We start from the raw sequence: 22,418 nt of genomic DNA, 5'->3' as shown, positions 1-22,418 counted from the left end.
ATTGATAGCATGTGAACATGTTCATATGTTATCAATTACAACGTTGAAATCAATTGATTTGTTGGTGGAAAAAAACAAGAGCAATTAAGCAATGCCCAAAAACGAAAGGTAAGATGCAATTCACACAATATTTGTCAAATATAGAAGATACAGTGCGATTAACATGTCGTTAAATAATTACATAGAATTGTTGGTCTGCTGTGTAAGACTTTTGCCACCCTTAACTCAAAATCATCGAAATGAAAAAAATGCCTTGATTTTGTCACTGCTTTATTAATAATTTTGCAAATAATATTCAAATCATTGTGGTAGGTAAAATTTATCAAACATTGATCGAATTAAAAATAATTTCATTACAAAAGGATTTATTTATTTTATTCACACTGCCTCTGTAGTGTGCATTTTTTTAGTTGCCAATTATTACTAATTTATTTATTTTGGCCAACCCACTCAATTAATCAAAGTGTTGATTATTTTTAGTGATTGATGAATATTCGTGTGTGTGTCACATCCCAACCGTTGGCTGTTCCAAATCATTTCGAAATTTTTTCATAAAATATAAGTCAACACGTCATTGTTATTGGACCCAAAAATATATTTAAAAAATTAATTTAAAATGAACTTGTTCGATGTTATACCTTTGAAAGGCGTTCATTTTATTTTCGAAAATTCTTTCTCTCCAATGATAAGGTTATCAGGTAAATGAATTGAATATTGAATATAAAAATGCTTGCCTTATCAATTCTTCATTACAGAAGCACTTGTTTTTATTCAAAAAATTCATCGGTTCTATTCATCGCACTTTTCTTTGGTGAACGTTTTGTCGTCAATTATGGTGTACTTATACTCAATGAAGCAGCGGACTTGTCGGCATACTCGTGGATTCAGCATTTCACTTGCTTTGGCGATTCGTGAGTTGCCGAAGCATCATATATGCAGTGCACTCGATATTTAACGTGAAAACCTATATTCGATACATCGAAGTTGGCCGAGGTATGATTTCGTTTGCGCGTAGCGCGTAAGCAATTCACTTGCGATATATAGTAAATAGGGATTCACGTTATATCGCAAGTGAATTGCTTACGCGCTACGCGCAAACGAAATCATACCTCGGCCAACTTCGATGTATCGAATATAGGTTTTCACGTTAAATATCGAGTGCACTGCATATATGATGCTTCAGCAACTCACGAATCGCCAAAGCAAGTGAAATGCTAAATCCACGAGTGTGCCGACAAGTCCGCTGCTTCATTGAGTACCGTTGGTATTGTGCCGGTTCTCGTAACATTGTGGTGCGTGCAATGAAATGCATGTCAGACATGACTTCGGGGATATTTTCTATATCAGCCATTTCTGCCAATTGATCGAAATACTCTTTCTGCTCCGGGCCCAGAAAATGGGTAAGTCGCTTGCGATAACCCTTTTTATAGTGATTTTGCAGTTGTGTCTGCATGTCCTTCAGCATTTCAGATTTTGGTGGCAGTATCTTTTCTCCAGAAAGGAATTTTATCACGAATCGCATCTTTTTAATGAGAAAAAAATTCTTCAGTGCGTGTTTTTGCTTCCAAGGTCTTTTTTGAGTTTTCTATTGTAATTGTTGAAATGCTCCCGAAATTCCGATTGAAAAACCCGAAAAAAAACATCGGAAGCAATTCCAACATCGTCTTTGATGTCTATTTTTATAGTTACCTGAATATCATACACTCGAATGGTGCAAGCAGTGAATGGTACGCCAATGAACGCCATTGTTGGATGTTCAATGTTGAAAATTTGCTTGTAAAGCGGCGTAACACAATTTTCGTTAACGTTTATTCCAGTGTTAACACTTAGAAACGGATATGAAAAATTGTATCCTGAAGAAAATCGCAAAAAATTCTTTATTTTCCAATTTTTTTCCGCAAAAATATTGAATTGAAATAAAATTATTTTGAAAATTATGAATGGAGTCGTTATCTAGTGTATCTGTAGGCTTTAAAGAATCCTTGCAGAATATCGAAGATTTTACCGCACATGTCATTGTTGTATTTAGAATCAAAATTTTAGACATTTAGTATATTTACCTGTTGCAAAAATTACTACGGAGAAATTTTGGTGTGAACCATCGATAAATTCAGCTCCAGTTGGTGTTAAACTTTTGACATTGTCTTGTAGCAAAACATTTCTTGGCAATGAACGTTGACGTTTTTCGTGTTCCTCTTTCGTTTCATTTTGACGCTTATTCTGACTGAAGGTGATTCGCTGGGCAGTTTTCGAGAGGTGATTCACCATATCCAGTCCACTAGCTCCGCTTCCGATTAAGAGGACACTTTCATCTTTTTGTATTATTCAAAATTAACACACAAAAAATGCCGCAAACATTTAAAATTTGAAACAGTAATGCGTTAAATCAAGGCTTTAATTTTCTTCATCGCCCATTGTCTAACAAGTGTGATAAGTCACCCTTATCTACCAAAAAATCGAACATGTTTTCATGGAATATCAAACACGCAGTACAAAATGGATGAGAATGGTTAGAGAAGCAAAAAAAAAACTATCCTAAAGCTTGTAAATCAGAGTTTAAAAACAACAGTCAATTTCATTCATTTAATTGCTAGAATGCAAAAAAATTTCTCACCACGAAATGTTTCCGCCGTACGATAATCATGACTATGAAGCGATTTGCCTTGGAATTCGTTTGGAATGCTTGGATAGCGGAGGGAAGAGAATCGACCAGTGCACACGAAAACGACATCATAAATCAACGTTATGAATTTGTCATTGGGCAAATCCTTGACAATCACTTGCCATTTACCATTTTCGATTGGAAGAACTCGAATGATTAAATGGCTGAATTTGATGTGATTTTTTATATCGAATCTTTCGGCATATGATTGAAGATAATTCAACACAACTGGCTGCGATGGATACGAAATGGTCTCTTTTGGGTAAGGGAAATCGGGAAACTCCATCAGTTGATACGGTAAATTTGTTCTGATTGGAAGAAAAAAAAAACTTTGCCAGTATTTCTTGGTTAACTTTGAAAAAATCTTTTTTGTTGTGATTTTGTTCAGGCTTCAATAGAAAATTCTGATTGAAATTGACGGTGATTCATCAACATTTCTTTGGCGATAATTTTATCAACATCGCTTACCTTAAACCTTGATACATTGGCGAATGAATGTTATTGCCGTATTGATCTTTGTCCGTTTCGTCGGTATACCACCAAATTCCTCCAATCTGTTCAGTATGCTCGTAAACCGTCACATTATATCCCTGGTCAAGTGCATATTTTGCACTAGTAATGCCCGATGCTCCGGCTCCTATGATGGCAATGTTCAAAATCGTCGTCCCATTCTGGGTTGAGGAGTAAACTTGACAAATAGCAAATAGTTCCAAAAATTTTCCGTAATAAATTGGCCGAAAAATTGATAACTTTACCATTTTCAAACACTTTATTCGACACAATATGTTATTTGCCCTGTGACAGGTTGACTTTGTCCCACACTGTCTTTCATCTGCCACTGACTGTGCACGACTGAATTCACTGATAAAACATTCAATTGAAAGTTGATTGTCAGCAAGACTGTCGTCATTAATCGCAGAGAAATGCTCATTTTCGAATGAGATTAATAATATATATATTATTAGCGACTGATATTAGTCGGATTTTCTCTCAAAGATTGAGCTTTGAGTTAAAATTTCGCCAACGATCAAGTGCTTATTGCTAATATTACCAATGCGTTTAACATTTTTCTGGTTTTATTTAGTGGCCACACTTATTGAATCAAACGAAAAAAAACTAACAAAATCAAGGTGAAAACATGAAATGACCAACTAAGATTCGCCATGTTGAAAGTTCATTTTTGAAGGCACTTAGTTTCGATGGTCTAACTAGTCAGTAGTAGTATTTTTTGTTACAATTTATTAGTTTGAACACCCACCACCTGCATGCACAATACAAATTAAAGGAGCTACGCTAAATTTGCTTCGATCCAACTATGATAGTAGGATATTTTCACAAAACCGTCTGGAGCTTTCCCTGAGGCACAGGGACTGTAAAATAATATCACACATAATTAAAAGCAAATCAAAATGAAATGTACATTCAACACCATGTAACATAACGTCAACTTACATTCTCACAAAGCTAGCCAGTCCAACGAGTCTATCACCCCAGACAACAGGACCACCGGAGTCACCCTTTGATAAAAAAAATTCGTTGTTAAACAAGAAGTCATTGGTATTTTTCGCGCAAAAAATATTTTCTTACGTTACATATTCCTTCACCACGTTTACTTAGTAAACGTGGTGAAGAACACATGTAAGCAGAATAGCATTTTGCAATGAGCATTCGATTTTTTCGAATAGAACAGAGGCTAGAGCGACTACACAAAATTATTGTGCATGTTTTGGATTCGCTACCTATTAAAAATTTTGGGGAAAAACAAATTTAATGAATTAAGAGCAATGCTATAAAATCGGAGTGAAATGTTTTTCTATTCAATTTACCTCGGAAGATACTGAATCGTTGTTTACCGAATTCCTGCTCTTTGAATGATGCGTAATTACCCAACATACTGCCATTGAAGTCTTGAAACGAGAGAATAAAAGAACCACCGCATTCGTACATCATACGTTCCAAATCCTCTTCAGGTACAAGACGAGCGCAGAAAATACCGCGAGCTGTAAAATAATGCGTAGCGTAGTCACCAATCGACAATTTTGATAACACAATTTTAGCACCAGAGTCAACGATCTTTTCGCAATTGCAACCATTTTCGAAAAGTATTCCTTTTGCTGATCGCTGAGCTCCGAATTCAAAGCGGCAGCTACACATTTCTTCATCAATTCAAGTTGTTCCTCTTGATTGTCACAGATTTCCTTGTAGGGCACAGCCAAATTACCAATTTTTGCCGAACATAGCCGTATCGCTTCACGTATAGTAATTTCCCAAGTGAGTGCACGCAACACTCGGCCGAAAGTCCCTTCGCCATTTACTGCCACTAGATCGTATTCATTGGATTCACCGTTGATACACACTAATTTGGTGATACTATCATTATCCAACCTCTGAACATCCGGTAAATGACCTAATGTGATTTCAAGTGCGCCGGCATAAGAACTCCTTCTTCAATCATAAGTTGACGGTAGGAGTATAACCTTCCGCCGGGCAGAGTGTAGAGCAAGTCTCCGGCGAAACATATATTCAACCGGTCCTCCTTCCGCTCGATCATCCGATACACTGCGATCATGGAGTGTTCCAAATGAACATATAAATAAATTGTATTGATATTGGAAGTTTTTAAACCACGAGACCATGTCTTCCTTGTCGGATACGAACGAGCCATAGATAAACATCTTCAATTCGTATGGTTTGACATTTTTAATGTCAGTCGTCAAGTGCCGTACCTCTACCTTCGGGAGAACAATTTTTGCCCGGCGGCTCCAATCCAAAAATGAGATTTCATGTGCACCGTCGGGATAAATATGTTTGACCATTATCCTCCACCATTTCACACTTCTTCTTTTGTCCGTGTGGAACTCGATGGCGTAGACCTCATCACGTTGCATGCTTGTTGCATTTGATGACGCACGTGCCGCTTCGCCCACATTGTGGCCAAACCAATCCAGATTTTTTTCCTTCGGCTCTCGGCGGCATATTATGAAATTTTTCGTGCTTTCCCATCGAATTGACTTCAATACCTCTACCTTGATTGGTGTCAAATCGGCCATAGCTAAAAATGACAATCAAAAATCACTGAGCTTTTTACTCGTTCACATACAGTCATGGAAATTTAATTAGGACCGGCATTGAAATTTCAGTTTTTTTCCCATTAATTCTGTTATTTTACAAAAAAATATTCATGAAATGATGTTTATGAGAATATTTGAAGTTTTTATAAATGGACTAGACTATCAATTTCATTATTTTCGGTAATGGATATCATTTATTGATGAAATTGCCCAAAAACTGCGGGAAAAATAATTAAGACCTTCCATACAAAAAATGACAAAATTTTTCGAAAAATCGGAAAATTTATCATTTGTTTGACAAAATTCACTCCACCGAAGGTCGTATTTAATTGAAATACATTTTTTCCACATTACCATTTAATAGATTTCAAATTTCTTAAAAAAATCGAAAAGTTACAGACCAAACTATGATTCTTCCACGATTTTTCATACAAAAAATGCTATAAAGTTTAGTTTGGTCTGTAACTTTTCGAATTTGTTAAGAAATTTGAAATCTATGTACAAAAAATGGATCCATCAATGATCGAAGGAAAATGTCTTTTACATTCTGCATCCGAAACAGCATATACCTTGAACTGTTGTAGATGCTCTGGAGATTCATTCTTTTTCATTTAGTTTTTTCTCTTTCAAATGAGAAGAATTCTCTTTACTCACTCCAACTCTTCCCCAACCAGTAACCAATAGTTCTGTTCCAGGCGGTACTGGCCTAGTTTCCAACTTAATTGGTTTAACTTTTTCATTAAAATGAATCTCTCCTTGGACACGAACCAAACCAATATCATCACTTTGCCACCCTCCCGAATGTTCAATTTCTTTTTCTATATCAAGGACTTGACCACCTCTTCTTGTTCGATCCAACTCTTATTTGTATTGCGATGGCGAAACTGTGTTTATATTTCGATACGATAAATTGAATTCATTTTGAGATTCATTAAAAGAGTTTCCTTTTACCCCATACAATGCGCAGCCGAAAGAACGTATTTTTGACTAATGATCGCACAGCCACATATATGTTGTGAATCCCGTTTTCTCTGTAGAGAGCATTGATATGGTGCCTGGCCATCATAAGCGTTTGATCCGCCCACGATAAACAGTGAACTATCTACATGTAGTATTAGAATGTGATGGATCCTTCTAATATCTTACTAGCAAAGGGTTAGTTGAAGAAAACCACACGTTACACATGCAACCACATACCTTCAGCACCGTCCCCTAAGTTACATGATATCGACTTCAAAATGCACACAAAAATTAGCAACTTTAATTTCATTCTATATGAGTAAATCAAGCGATTTGTAATGCAATTGATTTCAGAAAAAGTACTGAAATCTCTCTCGTACATTCGTTAACTTAAATCAAACCAGCGCAAGTTCAATTAGATTTTGTCGAATAGGTGAAACGAAAATGCTGTAAATCAATTTGGAATCGGCTGAATGTGGCGAAATTTTCTAAAGTGTAAAACCGCTTATTATCATTTCCTCCTATCGATATTTCTTTTGCTGTTGTTTTCTGTTGAAATTCTGTTTAATTTGATTTGAAAACGTGAAATTCGCAAATATGAAACACCGTCTTGATCTAGTCGACGGAATGGAAGCAATTTTCGTCAATTTTGTCTGGCACATTCACAAAGATACTTGGAAAAACATAGGCCCAAAGATGGTTTCATAACCTGGAAAGGTCGGAATAAGCTTAAATGCGTAGCTTGCGGTTAAAAGTCAATGACCTTCTTCAAATGTGTGCATTTATATCGATTCGGCATAATATGAAAATAATTGCAAACATTCGCAGAAAATGAATAAGTTTATTTTTGTGTGTGGACTGGCCGCAAAAAGATCAGTCAAATATTTGCGATGAACATCTACTTGACCAAATTGTCAAAAGTAAACACTAAAAATAATGAGAACAAAAAAATGAGTTCAGCTTGCATGCTATTTAAGAATGTTTGAAATCGCATCGTTTAGTCGAATTTTATCAATAAAGTCATCAATTGGATTGTCAATAAAAATGTGAAAAAAACTCATGGTTTTGAGTTTTATCATTCAGTGCACTGTGAGCATTTTATTAAAAATTTCATCTAATTCTTTGAATGAAAAAATATAACATTTTTAACTTCATTTTTAAGATTGGTTACACAATCACGGCGATCGCGGCACCTGTGGCCAGTCTTGGATTTGCACCAATTTGGGATGTTTGCACACAAAGTCTATATTACGTTGACTATATCGCAACTGGTCAGAATTTATCAATTTTTCGATATGATTACAATGAGAACCGTGTGTATGGGGCTTACATAGCCGGCGAAATGGCACCTCCATCATTCATTCTGCCAATCAAAGAATGCAACAAATACAAAAATCTCTTTACCGTTGGTATGAGTCATGACACCGGCCTTGTTGAATGGGATGGAAAGTCAACCGTTGCCAAATACGTCAGTACACTAATTAGTGTTGAACAATTTGATCGAACCAGCCATTGGTGTGTAGCAAAGCAAAACCAACGTGGTCACTTTTATGGTGGAACAGCTTTTACAACATTCTGTAATGCACCATCAAATGCATCGCTTTATATGTACTCATCTGATGAAGGCGTCATACGTCTATTCGGAGGTTTGATGTCAACCACAGGACTGGCCTATGATCGAAATCATTTGTATCATGTGGACGCTTGCACAAATATCATCACGGCATTCGATGCCACCGAATGCGGTGATATCTGTAACGGTCGTCTGGTTTATGACTTCAAAAACTTGGGTAATATTTTGTTGAATCTTTATTTTGCAGATGTCACTGGCTTTTCTTTGCATATTTTTAGGTTTTGGTTTACCAGATTTCGTTTTGGTTGGCTTAGATATAGACACAGAAGGTTTTCTATACACTACAAATTATGCAGGGAATGAGATTTGGAAAATTGATACAAGGTAAAAAAAAAGTGGCATGAAACAACAATAGTGTTACAATTTCGATAACAAATTGTCATTGCGACAGTTGAACAAAAAGTTTTATTTTTGCTTAAATGTGAAAAAGAATTAAAGATTTATCATTCTCTCTTAGAACATTTTCTGCTATTCCAATTGTACGAATGCCTTACAAAGGTATCGGCGGAGCAACATTTGGTGGACCCAAGAGAGATATCCTATTTGTTGTAACGGTACAGGCACGTGTTAATGTGCTATTAGCACAAATTACAGATCGTACAGCAGTCCCTACTTCTCTCTACAAAATTACTGATCTCGGCGCAAAAGGTCGTAAATCATCACGTTTGAAAATTTAGAGCATGTTGTAAGCCCATGGAAATTTGGTTCAGATTTTAAGAATGAACTAAATTTCAATGAAATTTGAAATTTTTTTAGTTTCTCACTCCAGTTCTCTTTATTTTAAATAAATCCAAAAGGGTAATAAAATGTGAATATTTATATTTTTTTTACTTCAATCAAGAATTATTGAATGAAATTTATTTTCAAGCGATTGCCATGAACATTTTTTGCTCTATGTTTCTGTTCTGTTTGTCTCTAAAATCTACATCTTTCATGAAAAAAGAAAAGAAAAGGAAACGCCATTGTTACAGTTCAAACCACATAGAAACGCAGTACACGATGAGGTCTTATCGTGAATTAGCGAAAAATGAAAAAGAATTGTTTTGTTCCCTTTAAAACATGACGGCTCTTTGTAATATTTTCTACAGAAAGTCCTAATTGAGCGATATAATCTTGGATATACTTACTTTTTTATTTAATAATAATAAAATATGATTGATCCAGTCAATATAATCAAATTTAAAATTTGAGCCGTTTGACTTTGTGAATATTCACATTAGTGTCTTCGATTCTCACGCCATAATTGAGAGTAAATAATGACACACATATTGATTTTTTTTTATGCAATACGGCAACAAACAAGCGTCGTTGAAATGATAAATACTATTTGCATTGAACTGGCCGCAAAAAAATTAATCAAACATTTGTGCTAAACATGTGCTTGACCAAAATATAAAAAATAAAACACATAAGAATACAATAATTGGTTCAATTATAGAATATTTAAAAGCATTTGATGTTTAAATCTCGTCATTTAAACGAATTCAACTAATAGAATAGCTTCCGAATAATAATACTGAGTTTCAATAGAAAAAATAACATTAGTTCATTAAAAATGTGGAAAAGTATAGCAGTTCTTAGTGTGTTTCTTCAGTGCACATATGCAGTGAGTACAATTCTAAAGCTTAGGCCATTTTTCTACTAAAAATCAAAGTTTTTCAAAATATTTCATTTCCTCCTGAACACTTCGTTATGCTTTTTGGCGATTTATTCTTTAATTTTCCTTAAAAGTGATCAATCTGATAAAAATGAGTCTAATTTTCTAGTCTGGTATCGAAATTACTTCAATCCCCGCACCGTTTGCCGGCATCGGATTTGCAACCATTTTGGATGATTGCACACAAAGTCTGTACTACGTTGACTACATCTCGACTGGTCAGAATTTATCAATTTTTCGATACGGTTTCAATGAAGATCGTGGCTATGGAGCTTACATAGTTGGTGTGATCACGTCACCGTCTTTTATTTTACCGATCAAAGACTGTAAAAAATACAAAAATCTGTTTGCGATCGGCGTGGATCATGATGTAATCATTGTTGAATGGGATGGAAAGTCACCAGCTGCAAAAGTCAGTACACTATTTAGTGTTGAACAATTTGATCAGAACAGTCGTTGGTGTTTGGCAAAGCAAAGCAAACGCGGCCACTTTTATGGTGGATCCAATCATGTTACGTTCTGTAACTCACCAAAAAATGCATCACTTTACATGTACACGCCTGAAAAAGGTGTCACACGTCTCTTTGGTGGTATGATTTCAACCACGGGACTAGCCTATGATCACGAACATCTCTATCATGTGGACGCTTGCACAAATCTTATCACTGCTTTCCATGCTACGACATGCGGCGATATTTGTAAGAAAAAAAATTGAAAATATCTCGTTTTATTTCGATCGATTGGATTTCGGTCAAACCTTATGCCAAACATGAAATATTTAGTTCGAATACTTTCATATTTTGATTTCAGGCAACGGCCGACTGCTTTATGACTTCAACAGTTTAGGTAATTTTGACGATTTTAATTTGGATTTCAGACTATAATATCCATTTAAGAAGAATGAAATTGACTTGCTACGTTGTAAATGACTTTTTACATGGAAAAGAATGAACGCGAATTTCATTGACATTTATTGAAATATCTTCAGGATTAAATGTGTCGAACTCTGTTCCGGTTGGCTTGGACATGGACACCGATGGATTTTTATACACTGGAAATTATGCAGGAAATCAGATTTGGAAAATTGATACAAGGTAAAAAGCTTCATGGTTTCATAAGCGACAATCGATTTACGATAAATTACTGTTACGAAATTTGAAAAAAAAATCGAGTGACCGTCATAATCTTCCATACGAACAAAATGTGTATGTTCAAAAATATTAATAATACACAGTTGTTTGTCCGCCTGGGAGATTATGACTGTCACCCAAAAATCGAAAGTAAATTTTTACTTTGCTCTTTCAGAACATCGTCTGCCATTCCAATTGCACAAATGCCTTTCGACGGAATTGGTGGTTTAGCATTTGGTGGCCCTGATGGAGACGACCTATTTGTTACGACAGTAAAGTCATATGTCGATGTAATATTGGCTAGAGTTTTGAAGACTTCTCCAGTCATGACCTCCCTCTATAAGATTACTGGTCTTGGAGCAAAAGCCCGTGGATCTTCACGTCTTAAACTTTATAATTTAAAGAACTGATTGCATTCGAAGTTTGAACGCAATTAAGCGTTGATTGAACAGAATAAAGTGCGATTGAATTGAAAACAACAAAATAATAAATTGAAAAATAAAAAAAAAATTAAAAATTTATCATTTGAAATTGGACTTTTATTTCGGTTGACCTCTTTTACGTTAGAAAGATATAGGTTCCGTTTTTTCTTCTGTAACGGAGTTCTTTCTTTCTTTATTTCTTCCTTCATTCTTTATTTGTTATTCAATTTATCATGAAGCAGAGATTAGTCGGAATGAAACACATTACATCTTAGTTGTAACAAAAAAGTAAGTGTTTTTGAATTGAATCATAGTAATAAAGTATATAAATCAACCTCTGAATTGGGTTTAGCCTATGAAATAAACATTCTGTTCATTAATTTTCAAACTGAACGAATGAGTCTTTGAACATGAACAAATTTAAATGAAAAGTTTTCATTGGACAATGAACATTTTTCAATGAATGCAAGTTTGCAAATTATCCTTCGAACAATTCAAGATTATCATTAATTTACAGAGATTGCATATTTGCTGCTGAGTAGGCCTGAGCTGAGCTGAGCTGAATTTGCTAACTCAGGCGCCTGAAGCGGTATTTTAACGCACTTACGGTGCAAAATTGTTGTGGATCGCTGGAATCCACCCAAATATAATTGATAAACATCGTGAATTCCACCGGTCCACAACAATTTTTCACCGTTCCACGCTGTTTATCAATTAAAATTGGGTGGATTTCAGCGATCCACAACAATTTTGCACCAGAAGTGCGCTAAAATACCGCTTCAGGTGCCTGAGTTAGCAAATTCAGCTCAGCTCAAGCCTACTCAGCAGCAAATATGCAATCTCTGTTAATTTAAATATTCTTCAATGAACAATTGAATTTTTTTTTCTCAATAAACAATGAATTTGTTTGGCATTGATGCAAAGAACAATGTTTCTTGGTGGTGTTCTAAATGTGTCTTGTGTTCTTACAAAATGGTACTATTTTCTAAAATGTTCAACATCATTTTTAACTTAAAACTAATACAAAATTTCTTTTCAACTGAAACTTTTCAACTAGTCATGATTTGAATCGATCCGAATTAGTCCGAATCGATCTTTCGGATCAACCAAAAAAGGTTGTTAGCGATTAAAGTAAAGTGCGCAGACGATTCCGTATCGGTCATGGAATTGAACTGTGATATCATCAATGTGTTTGACGGTTTGTTCGTAGATGTTGGTTTTCAGGAACATTTTGTTGAATGCGTGCTCAAGGCGAATTTCGTACACAAACCCAGGCCTAACTTGAATTGGCTTGGTGAGCATGTAGTGTGCTTCAAAATCTTTGAGTGTGACATTTGCATTGGTGAGAACGGTTCCATGCGATGATTTCGAATCGTCACTTCCATACGGTTTTTCGATGATTTTCAATTTACTCTTTGGGATCCCAAAGCCATCGTATTGGCTTTTCATTGGTGCACAAGCGAATTCACCAAACAAAAGTGGTTTTGTCACGCTGAACGTTGTCTTTTCCACATTCTCAACGTGCAAACGTTGTACAAACGGTCCCTTCACTTGACTCGGTTCCAATTTACACTTCAACAGGACACTTGGATCACGACTGAATGTGGTTGGCAATCGAATTTTACCGCTAAATATTTTCGTTTTGTAGTCATTCGAACGCATCATTTGGATGATCTCTTCGAGTTCTTCAGCTGTAAACAATCCGGGTGCTGTTGTCAGTAGGATGGAGAACTCATCAAATGTCATCGATCGAAAGCGAATTTGATACAAAACATAACCCAATTGTTCACGCAAATGTTTACCATCGTTTACATCCAAGCGTTCACGTTCGCAAGCGGCTTTGGCCCATGTGATGCACGCATTGAACACCGTGGCTTCGTTGCATGACAAACGGTCCAATTGCAGAATACAGCACAATGTCGAACGTGGACATGCAAAAAAGTCATCGGATTTGAACACATCGTCGGTGTGCCAAATGAATTGGTTTTCACACAAATTCTTCAGATCATTTTGTCCGGTGAATATTGCCAACTGATATCCCCAGCACACTTTGCTCTTTTCGAAATGTTCTCGTAGCAATGTGGCAAAAATACCACCACATTCCGCAATTTGGTACTTTTGCACCAGATCCATAACTTGTGGCGCATTTTTCACGGTCAACTGGACATGGTCGAAGTATAACAGCTGGAGAAACTCTTTGAATGCCTCGGCAGACGCTACATCGATTCGGTACAACGCTTTCTCTTCCTTTGATGAACCACAGAATATTGACTTGAACACTTCACTGCTCATCATCAGCACAAACTTGTGAGCCGGTACTCGTTCACAGTCACCCGATTCGGTGTTACATTCGAAGAAAATGTCAGCGGTGTCCGAGTTTAGATATTGGTGCTGCAAATGCGATGATAGCTTGATCCGCTTTGACATCGTGATGTGATATTGTTCACTTGGGAATGAATCTGAAATTGGCAAAAGGATGAGAAAAGAATGAATTTGATGCTTTGGCTTGAAGATGGCTTTGGAATGGTGCGAATGTTGCTCTATCTGTCTCACTCACGAAAATTCTCCTCTTTTTATAAGAGAAAATGGGTTTTTGGAGAAAATTCGGACAAAAATTGTACAGGCACTGCTTATTAAGTAGTGTTGGCTCAACACACGAAAAAGATTCACAAACATGCTTGAAAAACCCAATAAAAGAATCCAATTTGTCTCTTACCGTCAACAACACAGTAGCTATTTTGCCAGTTCTACTTTGTTTGAGCTCAATTTGACTTTGAGGTTAAATATTTGGTGGTTTTGTCACAATCTACAATTGTTGTGGAATAGGCGCGAATCGGTGGTTCGATGTAACTTTTGCTCACTCGTTGGACCAAAACTGTTCCGATATTACGATTTTAACTGGATTTAAACACAAAATTATGATTAGTTTGATCTACCAAAGGGCCATGGATTTGAAATTGTACGGAAGAATGATATTAAACTGTTCACTTTCACAAATCCATTCAAGAATTAAATTTTTTTTAGTCAATTCAATGGAAATAAACTTTCTCACTCAATCAAAACAAGAAAATGAAACTCAATTACATTCCTCTTACCTCTTTGAATTCAATTCAGCGTCATGGAACAGCAAACTGTGGAAATTGAATTGATTTGGAAAACAAACCACTCACATTGAATCGAATTGAAGCAAAGTTTGACAGCAACGAGAGATGCCGCAAATAGTTGGAGACAAGTGTGTGTGTATGAGAGCAACGGAGGTTGTGAGACAGAGAAATATTGCCGTTCATCGCGGCCAATACGTCAATGAGTACTACAACATGAGTGCGACTAATCCTTTTTGATTCAGATCTATAGATCCGTTCAATGCTTATTGATTGTGCGGGAATCTGAAAAGTTTTCTATTCAAATTCGGGCTTGCACATTTTTTTCGGCATTTTTTAAATAAATATTTTAAATAAATAAAAATGGATATTTTAAAATCATTAGCAATGAATGTCTTTGTTTTTAGTTTTTGGTTTCATTTCATTTTCAAAAATAATTTTTTTCTTCTGAATCTCCAAGGTCTTTCTGAAATCTGTTGTAGTTTTTCGATTGCTTTCGCCACGAGATTTCACTTTCAAATCGAAAAACGGATTTTTTTTTTAAAAATAAATTGATAACCATTGCGTATTATACGTTTGATATCAAACATGGAAACATTTACCGAAATCTGTTCTCTGGAATTTGCCTAAAATTTCCGACAAACAAATCATAAAATATCATTAATTATTATCAGAAGATGGATTAATTTGTCACACGTTACTCAAAAATTCTCAAAATAATTCACTCAAAAGTGATTCGAAATCGTCATGGGCTACAACTGATAAAGTCGTTGTCAAAGTTTCAACAAATTTTTTCTGCATTGAATACATGATAGTTTCAGAAGCACTTTTCGATTGGATTGACATTTCAAACCAAACTAGGTTATCTTGATTTCTGCGCACATATCTCCCAATTTTCCACATTTCTTTGATCGTTTTTTATAAAATTTTCATCACCATTGATCCATAGTGTGGAAAATCTGCTGAAAAATTTGTGAACCTTTTTGTTGTTGACGGTAAGTATTGTTCTAATTATTACTTCATTTTATGCAAATGAGCTGTCAATTGACTTTTTCTATTCCAACAAGAAGAATCATGTTTAAACTATGAAAAAATCCGTACAAATTGTTCATCAAAGCATTCATATGGTAATCTAAGTTGTGTTTCGTTTGTTTTATTTATATTCAAGAAAACAACGTTTGAAAAATCGATCTCTCATCGCACCATGGAGCGATCAGGCGTTGACACGAACTACTTAACGAAATTGCTACTTTGCCGTGGGATCAACGAAGACTGTTTTGTTGAAATCTTGAAATGGCTTGGTTTGGACGATTTCCTGAAAATATGTGATTTTGAAGACGAATCGGATAACGATAAATCGATCACAAATTTCATCAATGAACGTGTGATCAGCAAGAAACTTATCGAAGTCGATTGTGTCACATTTCAAAAAGTGGGTAGTTTTTTTTGATGTTCCACGAGATTTTAACGAGACAAAAAATTTTGTTGCATTTTTTAAAATTAAAATAACACAAAAAACCAAAAATGATCATCAATATTAAAAAAAAAAAAGAGAATTGATTTAGAAAAAAAAGAATCTCCCCAGCAGGGAATCGAACCCTGGTCGCCCGCGTGACAGGCGGGAATACTAACCACTATACTACTGAGGACTTGTTAATATTGAAGCCCATGCAACTAAACGATCGCATTGTTTTTGTTTGAATCTTCTGTCGCTTCTCATTTACACGTATTCACCTTACTGTTGTGCAAGACTCCGTATCAGAGCATGTGCATGATGAAAAATGATCAAATCTGATGAATGATTTACGTCGGATTGCAATTAATTTTCAGTGTCAATTCAGAAATTATGATGGGATTAAGTAAAGATATTTCAAAAAAACTCGAAAATTTATTAATTTTGAACTTTTTGTTTTAAACTTATCAGTTTTCCAATAGAAACACTTCTTTTGTTAATAACGATATTTTGTTACAAATAATAACGTTTTTTGAATCACCTCTGAAAGATGGAACAAGTTCAAACTATGAGACAAGTATGAGCTTTCTTCATTGAAACAGTCGAATGTGTTCGCACAGCAGTGGTTTACATTCGTCAACGACCATATCATGTAAAAAGCACCAGTTCTCGTCCGATCACTGAAGTTAAGCTGCATTGAGCATGGTTAGTACTTGAATGGGTGACCGTCTGGGAACACCATGTGTCGTTGGCACTTTTCTTTTTTTTTTCTTCGTTTACAAATTTACAGAAACAAGGGAAAAGTACAAATTTCTCAACCTAAAATCGCTTTATTTATCTTTTTTTTTGTTACACATACACATTTCTTTCCATTATTCCATTGGAATTTTTATTCCAAATGATTGTTTTAAATAAATTCAGTGAGCAAACTTGCGTTTGAAAATCAATATTTTTTCTACTTTTATACAAATATTTTGATTTTCGTATCAGAAATCGTTTTTGTTATCATCAAGTACGGTATTCGTTGGTTTTACTTAAGAATAAGCCTAGAAATTTTTTAAAAAAAAACGGAATCTTTCATAGGAAGAAGGCAAAAAAAAGAATTGTTTCAGGCAGGAATTGAACCTGCGGCCGCCCGCGTGTTAAGCGGGAGTGATAACCACTACACCACTGAAACCGCTGACAAAATATGGACGAAATCATGTATTCCGATTGGCATCGCTTTTATTCAATGATTTTGCATAAAGTGAATGGTATGTCAGTCAATTTTGAAATAAATATTTAGAATTGGTGTTAAATTAGAATTCAAGTCAAGTTGTTGAACAAATTGTTGGTATTTATGAGAACTAACAGATCCAACTTAGATTTCAATTAAAATGAAAACGATTATTTCTTATTAGTTCATGTTAAGCATGTAGAAATTGAATTCTGTTACGTTATTCAAACAATTTTTGAATGTACAATACTAAAAATTGATTCAATTCCTAGTTGGGTAAATATGACTTAGTTTTATGGATTTAACTATTGGATGTATGTTTTTCCAGCACACTCGGTGTTTTCCATTGTTTTGATTGAAATAAAAAAAAGGGAAAAACAACTATTATTCCAATTTTAGTCATTTTTCGCATTTTGAAGACCAAAATCGAATATTTCGCTCGCTGAAATGTTATGCAAGCAAAACAAAAAAAATTAAACTACACTTTCAATAAGATATGACCAATTTTCCTTTCATTTTCGTTCACTTCTTTGAACTGACCATAAATAAAATGATAAAAGAATTTTCCCTTCATTGAAGAAAACAAGTTTAAAAAAAAAAACAAAAAATTTTCGAACGAAAAATAAGAAAAAAAGAAAAGTGCCAACGACACATGGTGTTCCCAGACGGTCACCCATTCAAGTACTAACCATGCTCAATGCAGCTTAACTTCAGTGATCGGACGAGAACTGGTGCTTTTTACATGATATGGTCGTTGACGAATGTAAACGGCTGTTGTGCGAACACATTCGACTGTTTCAATGAAGAGCGTTCATGTTTGTCTCATAGTCTCATAATCTCTTCAGAACAGTAGTTTTTCAGAACGGTGATTCGAACATTTTTATCATTTGAGAAATCATTTGTCATGATTAGCAAAATGAATTGTCATCTTTGATAAAGATCTATGAATACATTTCCATTGATACAATAAATCACATCGCATCTTGCGTCAAATAAGAAACGGCATTTTTTTCTACACGAAAAATCATAGAAAATATCGCAACATGGCGAAATGCATGAAAATTATCCGGAATACAACAAAAATGCCTTAATAAAATAGAAAAACATCCAAAATGCGTCGGAATCATAAAAAATACTGAAAATTGGTCGAAAATACATGAAAATTATTTGAAAGTGTTCGAAAAAAATATCCAAATTGATTTCGTTTCAAAAGGAAGGCACTGTCTTCCGATAGCATCCACTTGAATGTAACAAAGTGTATTGAACGCACGCATGGAAATCGAATAGTCGAAACGTCAACGTTCATACTAACACTCTGGTGCGCGCTTTGCACATTAACGAAAACTGTGTACTTGTGCTATCACATCAATATCGCCATTTTCTCAAGCCAATTTAGTTTTCGCTTAGAATCGAATAAGAATTAAAGTTTTTGCCGTAAAAATTTGCTAAAATTGAAATTTCTAGTAGGAATTTGCTATTAATTGACTTGTGACCGACGAGAATCACCAAAAAATGTAAGTAAAAATGTTCATTGTACAGCAATGAGGCTTGGATTGGGTTTGACATTACGGTGTCGTTTCTTGGAAGAGATATTGCAAACTGCGCATTACTCAGATATTGAGTCGAAGATGTGTGTCGCTTTATAAAATCCATTCGTTTTTTCTTCCTCCTATTTTTGTTCAATGCAAATTAAAATTCGAATTGTTCGATTCATCATTTCAAAATCTAACCTCAATCGATTTCATTCTGCATTTCCCACCACCTCTTTCCATGCAGTTGCTTGTCAATCCGAACCAATGAGTAGAAGCAACAGCAAGATGTCAGATCGTCGCAACAAGCCAAACGACCGACACGAACCGGGCCAGGTGGACAATCGAAATTTCACGCCAATGGTGAAGTCGCTGTACTTAAAAGAAGAAACGGCCGATTTATTCTTCGTGTTCACCACAACCGATGACCAAACCGAACGTGTGCCGGCACACAAATTGCTGTTGTCAACCAGTGAAAAGTTTGCCAAGTTGTTTGCTGACGCTGAGGCCGGTCAGAACGAGTTCAAAATGAATGGTATACCGGTTGAAGCGTTCAAAGAATTTTTACAATTCTTTTATATGCCAAAATTCAAGTTGACATTCGAGAATATCGATGCAATCATGTCATTGGCCCAGGACTATGGCCGTGAAGAAATGTTGGTCGAGTGCAGTGTTTTCTTGGCACACAAATTGACCACCGAAAACATGATCTGGGGCTATGGTTTGGCTATCCGTTTCGATCGTGCCATACTGAAGAAGAATTGCGAGCTGAAAATTGCCGACAATGCCGAAGAGGTACTCAAGTCGAATTGCTTCCTCGAATGTGAACGTGATGTTCTGCGTCAGATTTTGCAACTGGATTCGTTGAAATGTATCGAATCACAAGTGTTGACCAGTTGTTTGCTGTGGGCCAAAACAGCTGCCAATCGAAAAGGCTTGGATGGCAACAGTACCAAAGTTTTACGCGAAGAATTGGGCGATTTACTGTACGAAGTTCGATTCAAGTCGATTGCAATCCAAAACTTTGCCATGATTGTCGGTTCGTTCAAGGGATTTTTCTCCGTTGCCGATCTCGAGGAAATCACCCAGTTGATTGGTCTGAAGGACTACAAATCCGAAACGTTCAACAGCAAGACTCGATTAACGTCCAATGGTAACAATAACGTCAATGGCAACGAAAACAACGGTGCTAACAGCGTGGCTGGTGGTGGTACTGGAAGTGGCCATACTAATGAAGAAAAGCACAAAGATGGAATCATGTACGCCAATCGATATACGGGCAATTTTGCGACGCGTTACTACATTCAAAAAGCGGAAAAAACCCGATTCGAAGCTCAAAAGTCACTTCGACTCGTTGGTATCGTCTGTGGCCAGGTATTCAATGCCAAACAAAACGATAACAAAGTGAACATCGATGCAAAAGTCACCGTCTCCGAACAAGTGGGCATTGGACAAAAACCGGTCGAAATTTTCGAAAGCACCCTAACGCTCAGCTCTGAAAAAGAAACGCACATTTCCATCTGCTGCCCAATACCCATCGAACCGAATCGAAAGTACGAGATTTTGCTGCAATTGGACTCTGCACAAGAACTCTACAATCAAGCCGAGCTCAAGGGTTTCGTCGAATTGAAGAACGGTGTTAAGATCCGCTTCCTGGGTGATGACACCAGAAGCTTTGACACTTCCAAATGCGGACTGGTGCAAAAATTGCTGTTCAAACGAGCCTAAGCCACAAGGACTTATGGTAATAAGGAAAATGTCTTCGAACATATCACTGTGTACACTTTTTACACAACTTTTTCTCTCAACATTACGACATTTTCCATTCAATCACAGTTTATCTTTACTTTTTTTTCATCTTCATCACTTTACATGTGATTTTTTTTTTCATTTTTAGTCGAATTATGACTTAGATTTAAAGAACTTTCAATTTATAAATAATTTTTTTTTTGAAGAAATTTCCATTTTTCATGACAATTTACGAAACGATATAAATGTAAGCAAACATTTCTTTAAAGTATTTCTGACTTTGCGCGAAAAGCAATTTTGATAAGATTTTCACATTGATTTGGAATATTTTATATGAAAATATCATTTAGATTCATATGATTTTGATAAAGAAAATCGCGTTTTGCTTCCAATTTTCTTCGTTTTATCACTTGAATTTGAATCGAACTAGTGTTTAACATTGAAATTTGTTAACAAACACTGAAGCTCAGTGAAAATACATATCGATAAGCGCATTTTGTGTCGGGGTTTTATTTCATAAATTGTGGAAATTGAACGTGGAATTCGTTTTTTCAGATGATTTTGAGGTGAATTTATTCAATGTGCTCAATTTTAGGGCGTAAGTAGTGCACTCTTTCTTACATCTTCTCAAAGGTAAGTCATCCTTGGAAGCATTACAACGTTATATGCTGTGAAAATGCTACAGTTTTGATCGTTGTGAAATGATCACCAGCTTTGCTTCCAAATCACTAATCGAAGCTCAAAAAAGAAACTCACACTATACAATTTGGTCCACTTTGTCGAAAGATTGTTGACAAATTACCCTGCTTTACTTTCTTGCTTTTATGGCTCTGTTTTTATGGTTCGAACCAGCGGCATTTCTATATTTGCCAAAATATCCCAGCGATAACGAATTGTTTTGCACCATTCTCGCTGGTACAAACAATCGAAAATAATCCAGAGATTATGTGTCACGTCGAACATTGAGAACATTTAAGGACAAAATTTCAGTGATTGGGCTGTAAAATGTGTTTCGGGAATATCCTCATTATCGGCTTTGACGAAATGTCTATGTCTGCATCGGTCTAATTACCGGTAATTACGATCCTTCAACGAAACACACAGTGCACTAATTATGTTACTTTTCCTAACATCAAACAAGATGTTAACCACGTCTCTGACATACTAGCATGTTAGTCGAAAATTTCTTGCAACATGAAAATATAAAGGTAGAACATAGAAGAACATAGAAGAAACATACAGTATATGTTTGAATCAGTTGCGTTTTGGCAGTCAAAGTCATAACCGGTTAATTCTGATCGATCTTCGCCAATTTTCAAGACGAACATTGCATTTTATAATAATAATAATGCACCGCCAAAGACTGGCTGTTTTTATTCAATTCTTATGATTGAAAAAAAAATAAAAATATAATAAATATTGTAAATAGAGCTGATTCTGCATAGCCGATTAAATTTGATAATATAATTAACTAGTTACATTAAATGGAATGAGTGATAAATAGACATTTTTCTGCTTATAGCATAAATCACATTAGGTTAGGAAAAAAATGCGTGCTGTAGGTATTAGCTAATGACTTTATCCTGAAGACAGTATCAGGAAGTTTTTTGAGTGACGATTTAAAGTTGTTGCGTGAAGACGATTGTTGAAATAATGGTTTAATCAAGTTGGAGTATGAACACATTTGGTTGATAGGGGCGGTTTTCGTGATACTCAATCGCTGGTCGATAATTTTAAATAAATATGAAATTCGCGTATTTCTTGCATTTGTATTTTGGATGACGAAGTTTTTTTAGTCGCGGGCAATGAATAATGTCATTGATGAGATCGTAGAA

The 22,418-nt window shown here is 35.5% G+C and overlaps 3 protein-coding genes and 4 non-coding genes across 10 annotated transcripts; 2 read left to right on the top strand and 5 right to left on the bottom strand.

Annotated features, from left to right (window-relative positions):
• Positions 1–1,105: 1,105 nt before the first annotated feature.
• On the bottom strand, positions 1,106–3,499 carry LOC129570568 (senecionine N-oxygenase-like). Of its 3 annotated transcripts, XM_055450233.1 has the most exons (6): positions 3,418–3,499; positions 3,131–3,333; positions 2,615–2,970; positions 2,061–2,312; positions 1,690–1,853; positions 1,106–1,522 (listed from the first exon to the last, which is right to left on the bottom strand). In XM_055450233.1, exons 1-6 carry the CDS (start codon positions 3,418–3,420, stop codon positions 1,148–1,150), a joined length of 1,353 nt encoding a protein of 450 aa, XP_055306208.1. In that variant the 5' UTR covers positions 3,421–3,499; the 3' UTR covers positions 1,106–1,147. The 3 variants fall into 3 exon arrangements, with proteins under 3 accessions (XP_055306208.1, XP_055306206.1, XP_055306207.1); XM_055450231.1 differs by having other exon boundaries at positions 3,131–3,499; XM_055450232.1 differs by having other exon boundaries at positions 1,106–1,486; positions 3,131–3,499.
• Positions 3,500–11,630: 8,131 nt separating this feature from the next.
• LOC129570506 (kelch-like ECH-associated protein 1) lies at positions 11,631–14,779 on the bottom strand. 2 transcript variants are annotated; one of them, XR_008688131.1, is made up of 4 exons: positions 14,631–14,779; positions 14,252–14,433; positions 12,311–13,994; positions 11,631–12,164 (listed from the first exon to the last, which is right to left on the bottom strand). XR_008688131.1 is itself a non-coding variant. In XM_055450148.1 (3 exons), exon 3 carries the CDS (start codon positions 13,960–13,962, stop codon positions 12,655–12,657), a length of 1,308 nt encoding a protein of 435 aa, XP_055306123.1. In that variant the 5' UTR covers positions 13,963–13,994; positions 14,252–14,433; positions 14,631–14,779; the 3' UTR covers positions 11,631–12,654. The 2 variants fall into 2 exon arrangements, 1 of the variants encoding a protein (XP_055306123.1); XM_055450148.1 differs by having other exon boundaries at positions 11,631–13,994.
• Positions 14,780–16,213: 1,434 nt separating this feature from the next.
• On the bottom strand, positions 16,214–16,285 carry Trnad-guc (transfer RNA aspartic acid (anticodon GUC)). Its single transcript has one exon. It is a non-coding gene; the product is annotated as a tRNA-Asp (tRNA).
• Positions 16,286–16,724: 439 nt separating this feature from the next.
• On the top strand, positions 16,725–16,843 carry LOC129570631 (5S ribosomal RNA). Its single transcript, XR_008688147.1, has one exon. It is a non-coding gene; the product is annotated as a 5S ribosomal RNA (ribosomal RNA).
• A 350-nt stretch (positions 16,844–17,193) lies between these two features.
• On the bottom strand, positions 17,194–17,266 carry Trnav-aac (transfer RNA valine (anticodon AAC)). The gene has a single exon. It is a non-coding gene; the product is annotated as a tRNA-Val (tRNA).
• A 679-nt stretch (positions 17,267–17,945) lies between these two features.
• Positions 17,946–18,064, bottom strand: LOC129570630 (5S ribosomal RNA). The gene has a single exon (XR_008688146.1). It is a non-coding gene; the product is annotated as a 5S ribosomal RNA (ribosomal RNA).
• A 522-nt stretch (positions 18,065–18,586) lies between these two features.
• LOC129570566 (uncharacterized) lies at positions 18,587–21,077 on the top strand. Its single transcript, XM_055450228.1, has 2 exons — positions 18,587–18,819; positions 19,082–21,077. The coding sequence occupies exon 2, from the start codon at positions 19,102–19,104 to the stop codon at positions 20,560–20,562; it is 1,461 nt and encodes a 486-aa protein (XP_055306203.1). The 5' UTR covers positions 18,587–18,819; positions 19,082–19,101; the 3' UTR covers positions 20,563–21,077.
• Positions 21,078–22,418: the final 1,341 nt, after the last annotated feature.

Source organism: Sitodiplosis mosellana, unplaced genomic scaffold (genome assembly GCF_009176505.1).
Source record: "Sitodiplosis mosellana isolate CC-2019 unplaced genomic scaffold, AAFC_SMos_1.0 Smas_scaffold_61, whole genome shotgun sequence".
NCBI classification, from domain to species: Eukaryota; Metazoa; Arthropoda; class Insecta; order Diptera; family Cecidomyiidae; genus Sitodiplosis; species Sitodiplosis mosellana.
Note: the sequence above shows the minus strand (reverse complement) of the source record. Positions and strands in the feature narration are given on the sequence as shown.

Coding starts and splice junctions, on each gene's coding strand:
- LOC129570566 (XM_055450228.1), top strand. CDS start 19,102: ATGAGTAGAAGCAACAGCAAGATGTCAGATCGTCGCAACAAGCCAAAC.
- LOC129570506 (XM_055450148.1), bottom strand. CDS start 13,962: ATGTCAAAGCGGATCAAGCTATCATCGCATTTGCAGCACCAATATCTA.
- LOC129570568 (XM_055450231.1), bottom strand. CDS start 3,420: ATGGTAAAGTTATCAATTTTTCGGCCAATTTATTACGGAAAATTTTTG. Junction 2,971..3,130: donor CCAATGTATCAAGGTTTAAG/GTAAGCGATGTT, acceptor TCTTCCAATCAG/AACAAATTTACCGTATCAAC. Junction 1,854..2,060: donor CGTAGTAATTTTTGCAACAG/GTAAATATACTA, acceptor GATTTTCTTCAG/GATACAATTTTTCATATCCG.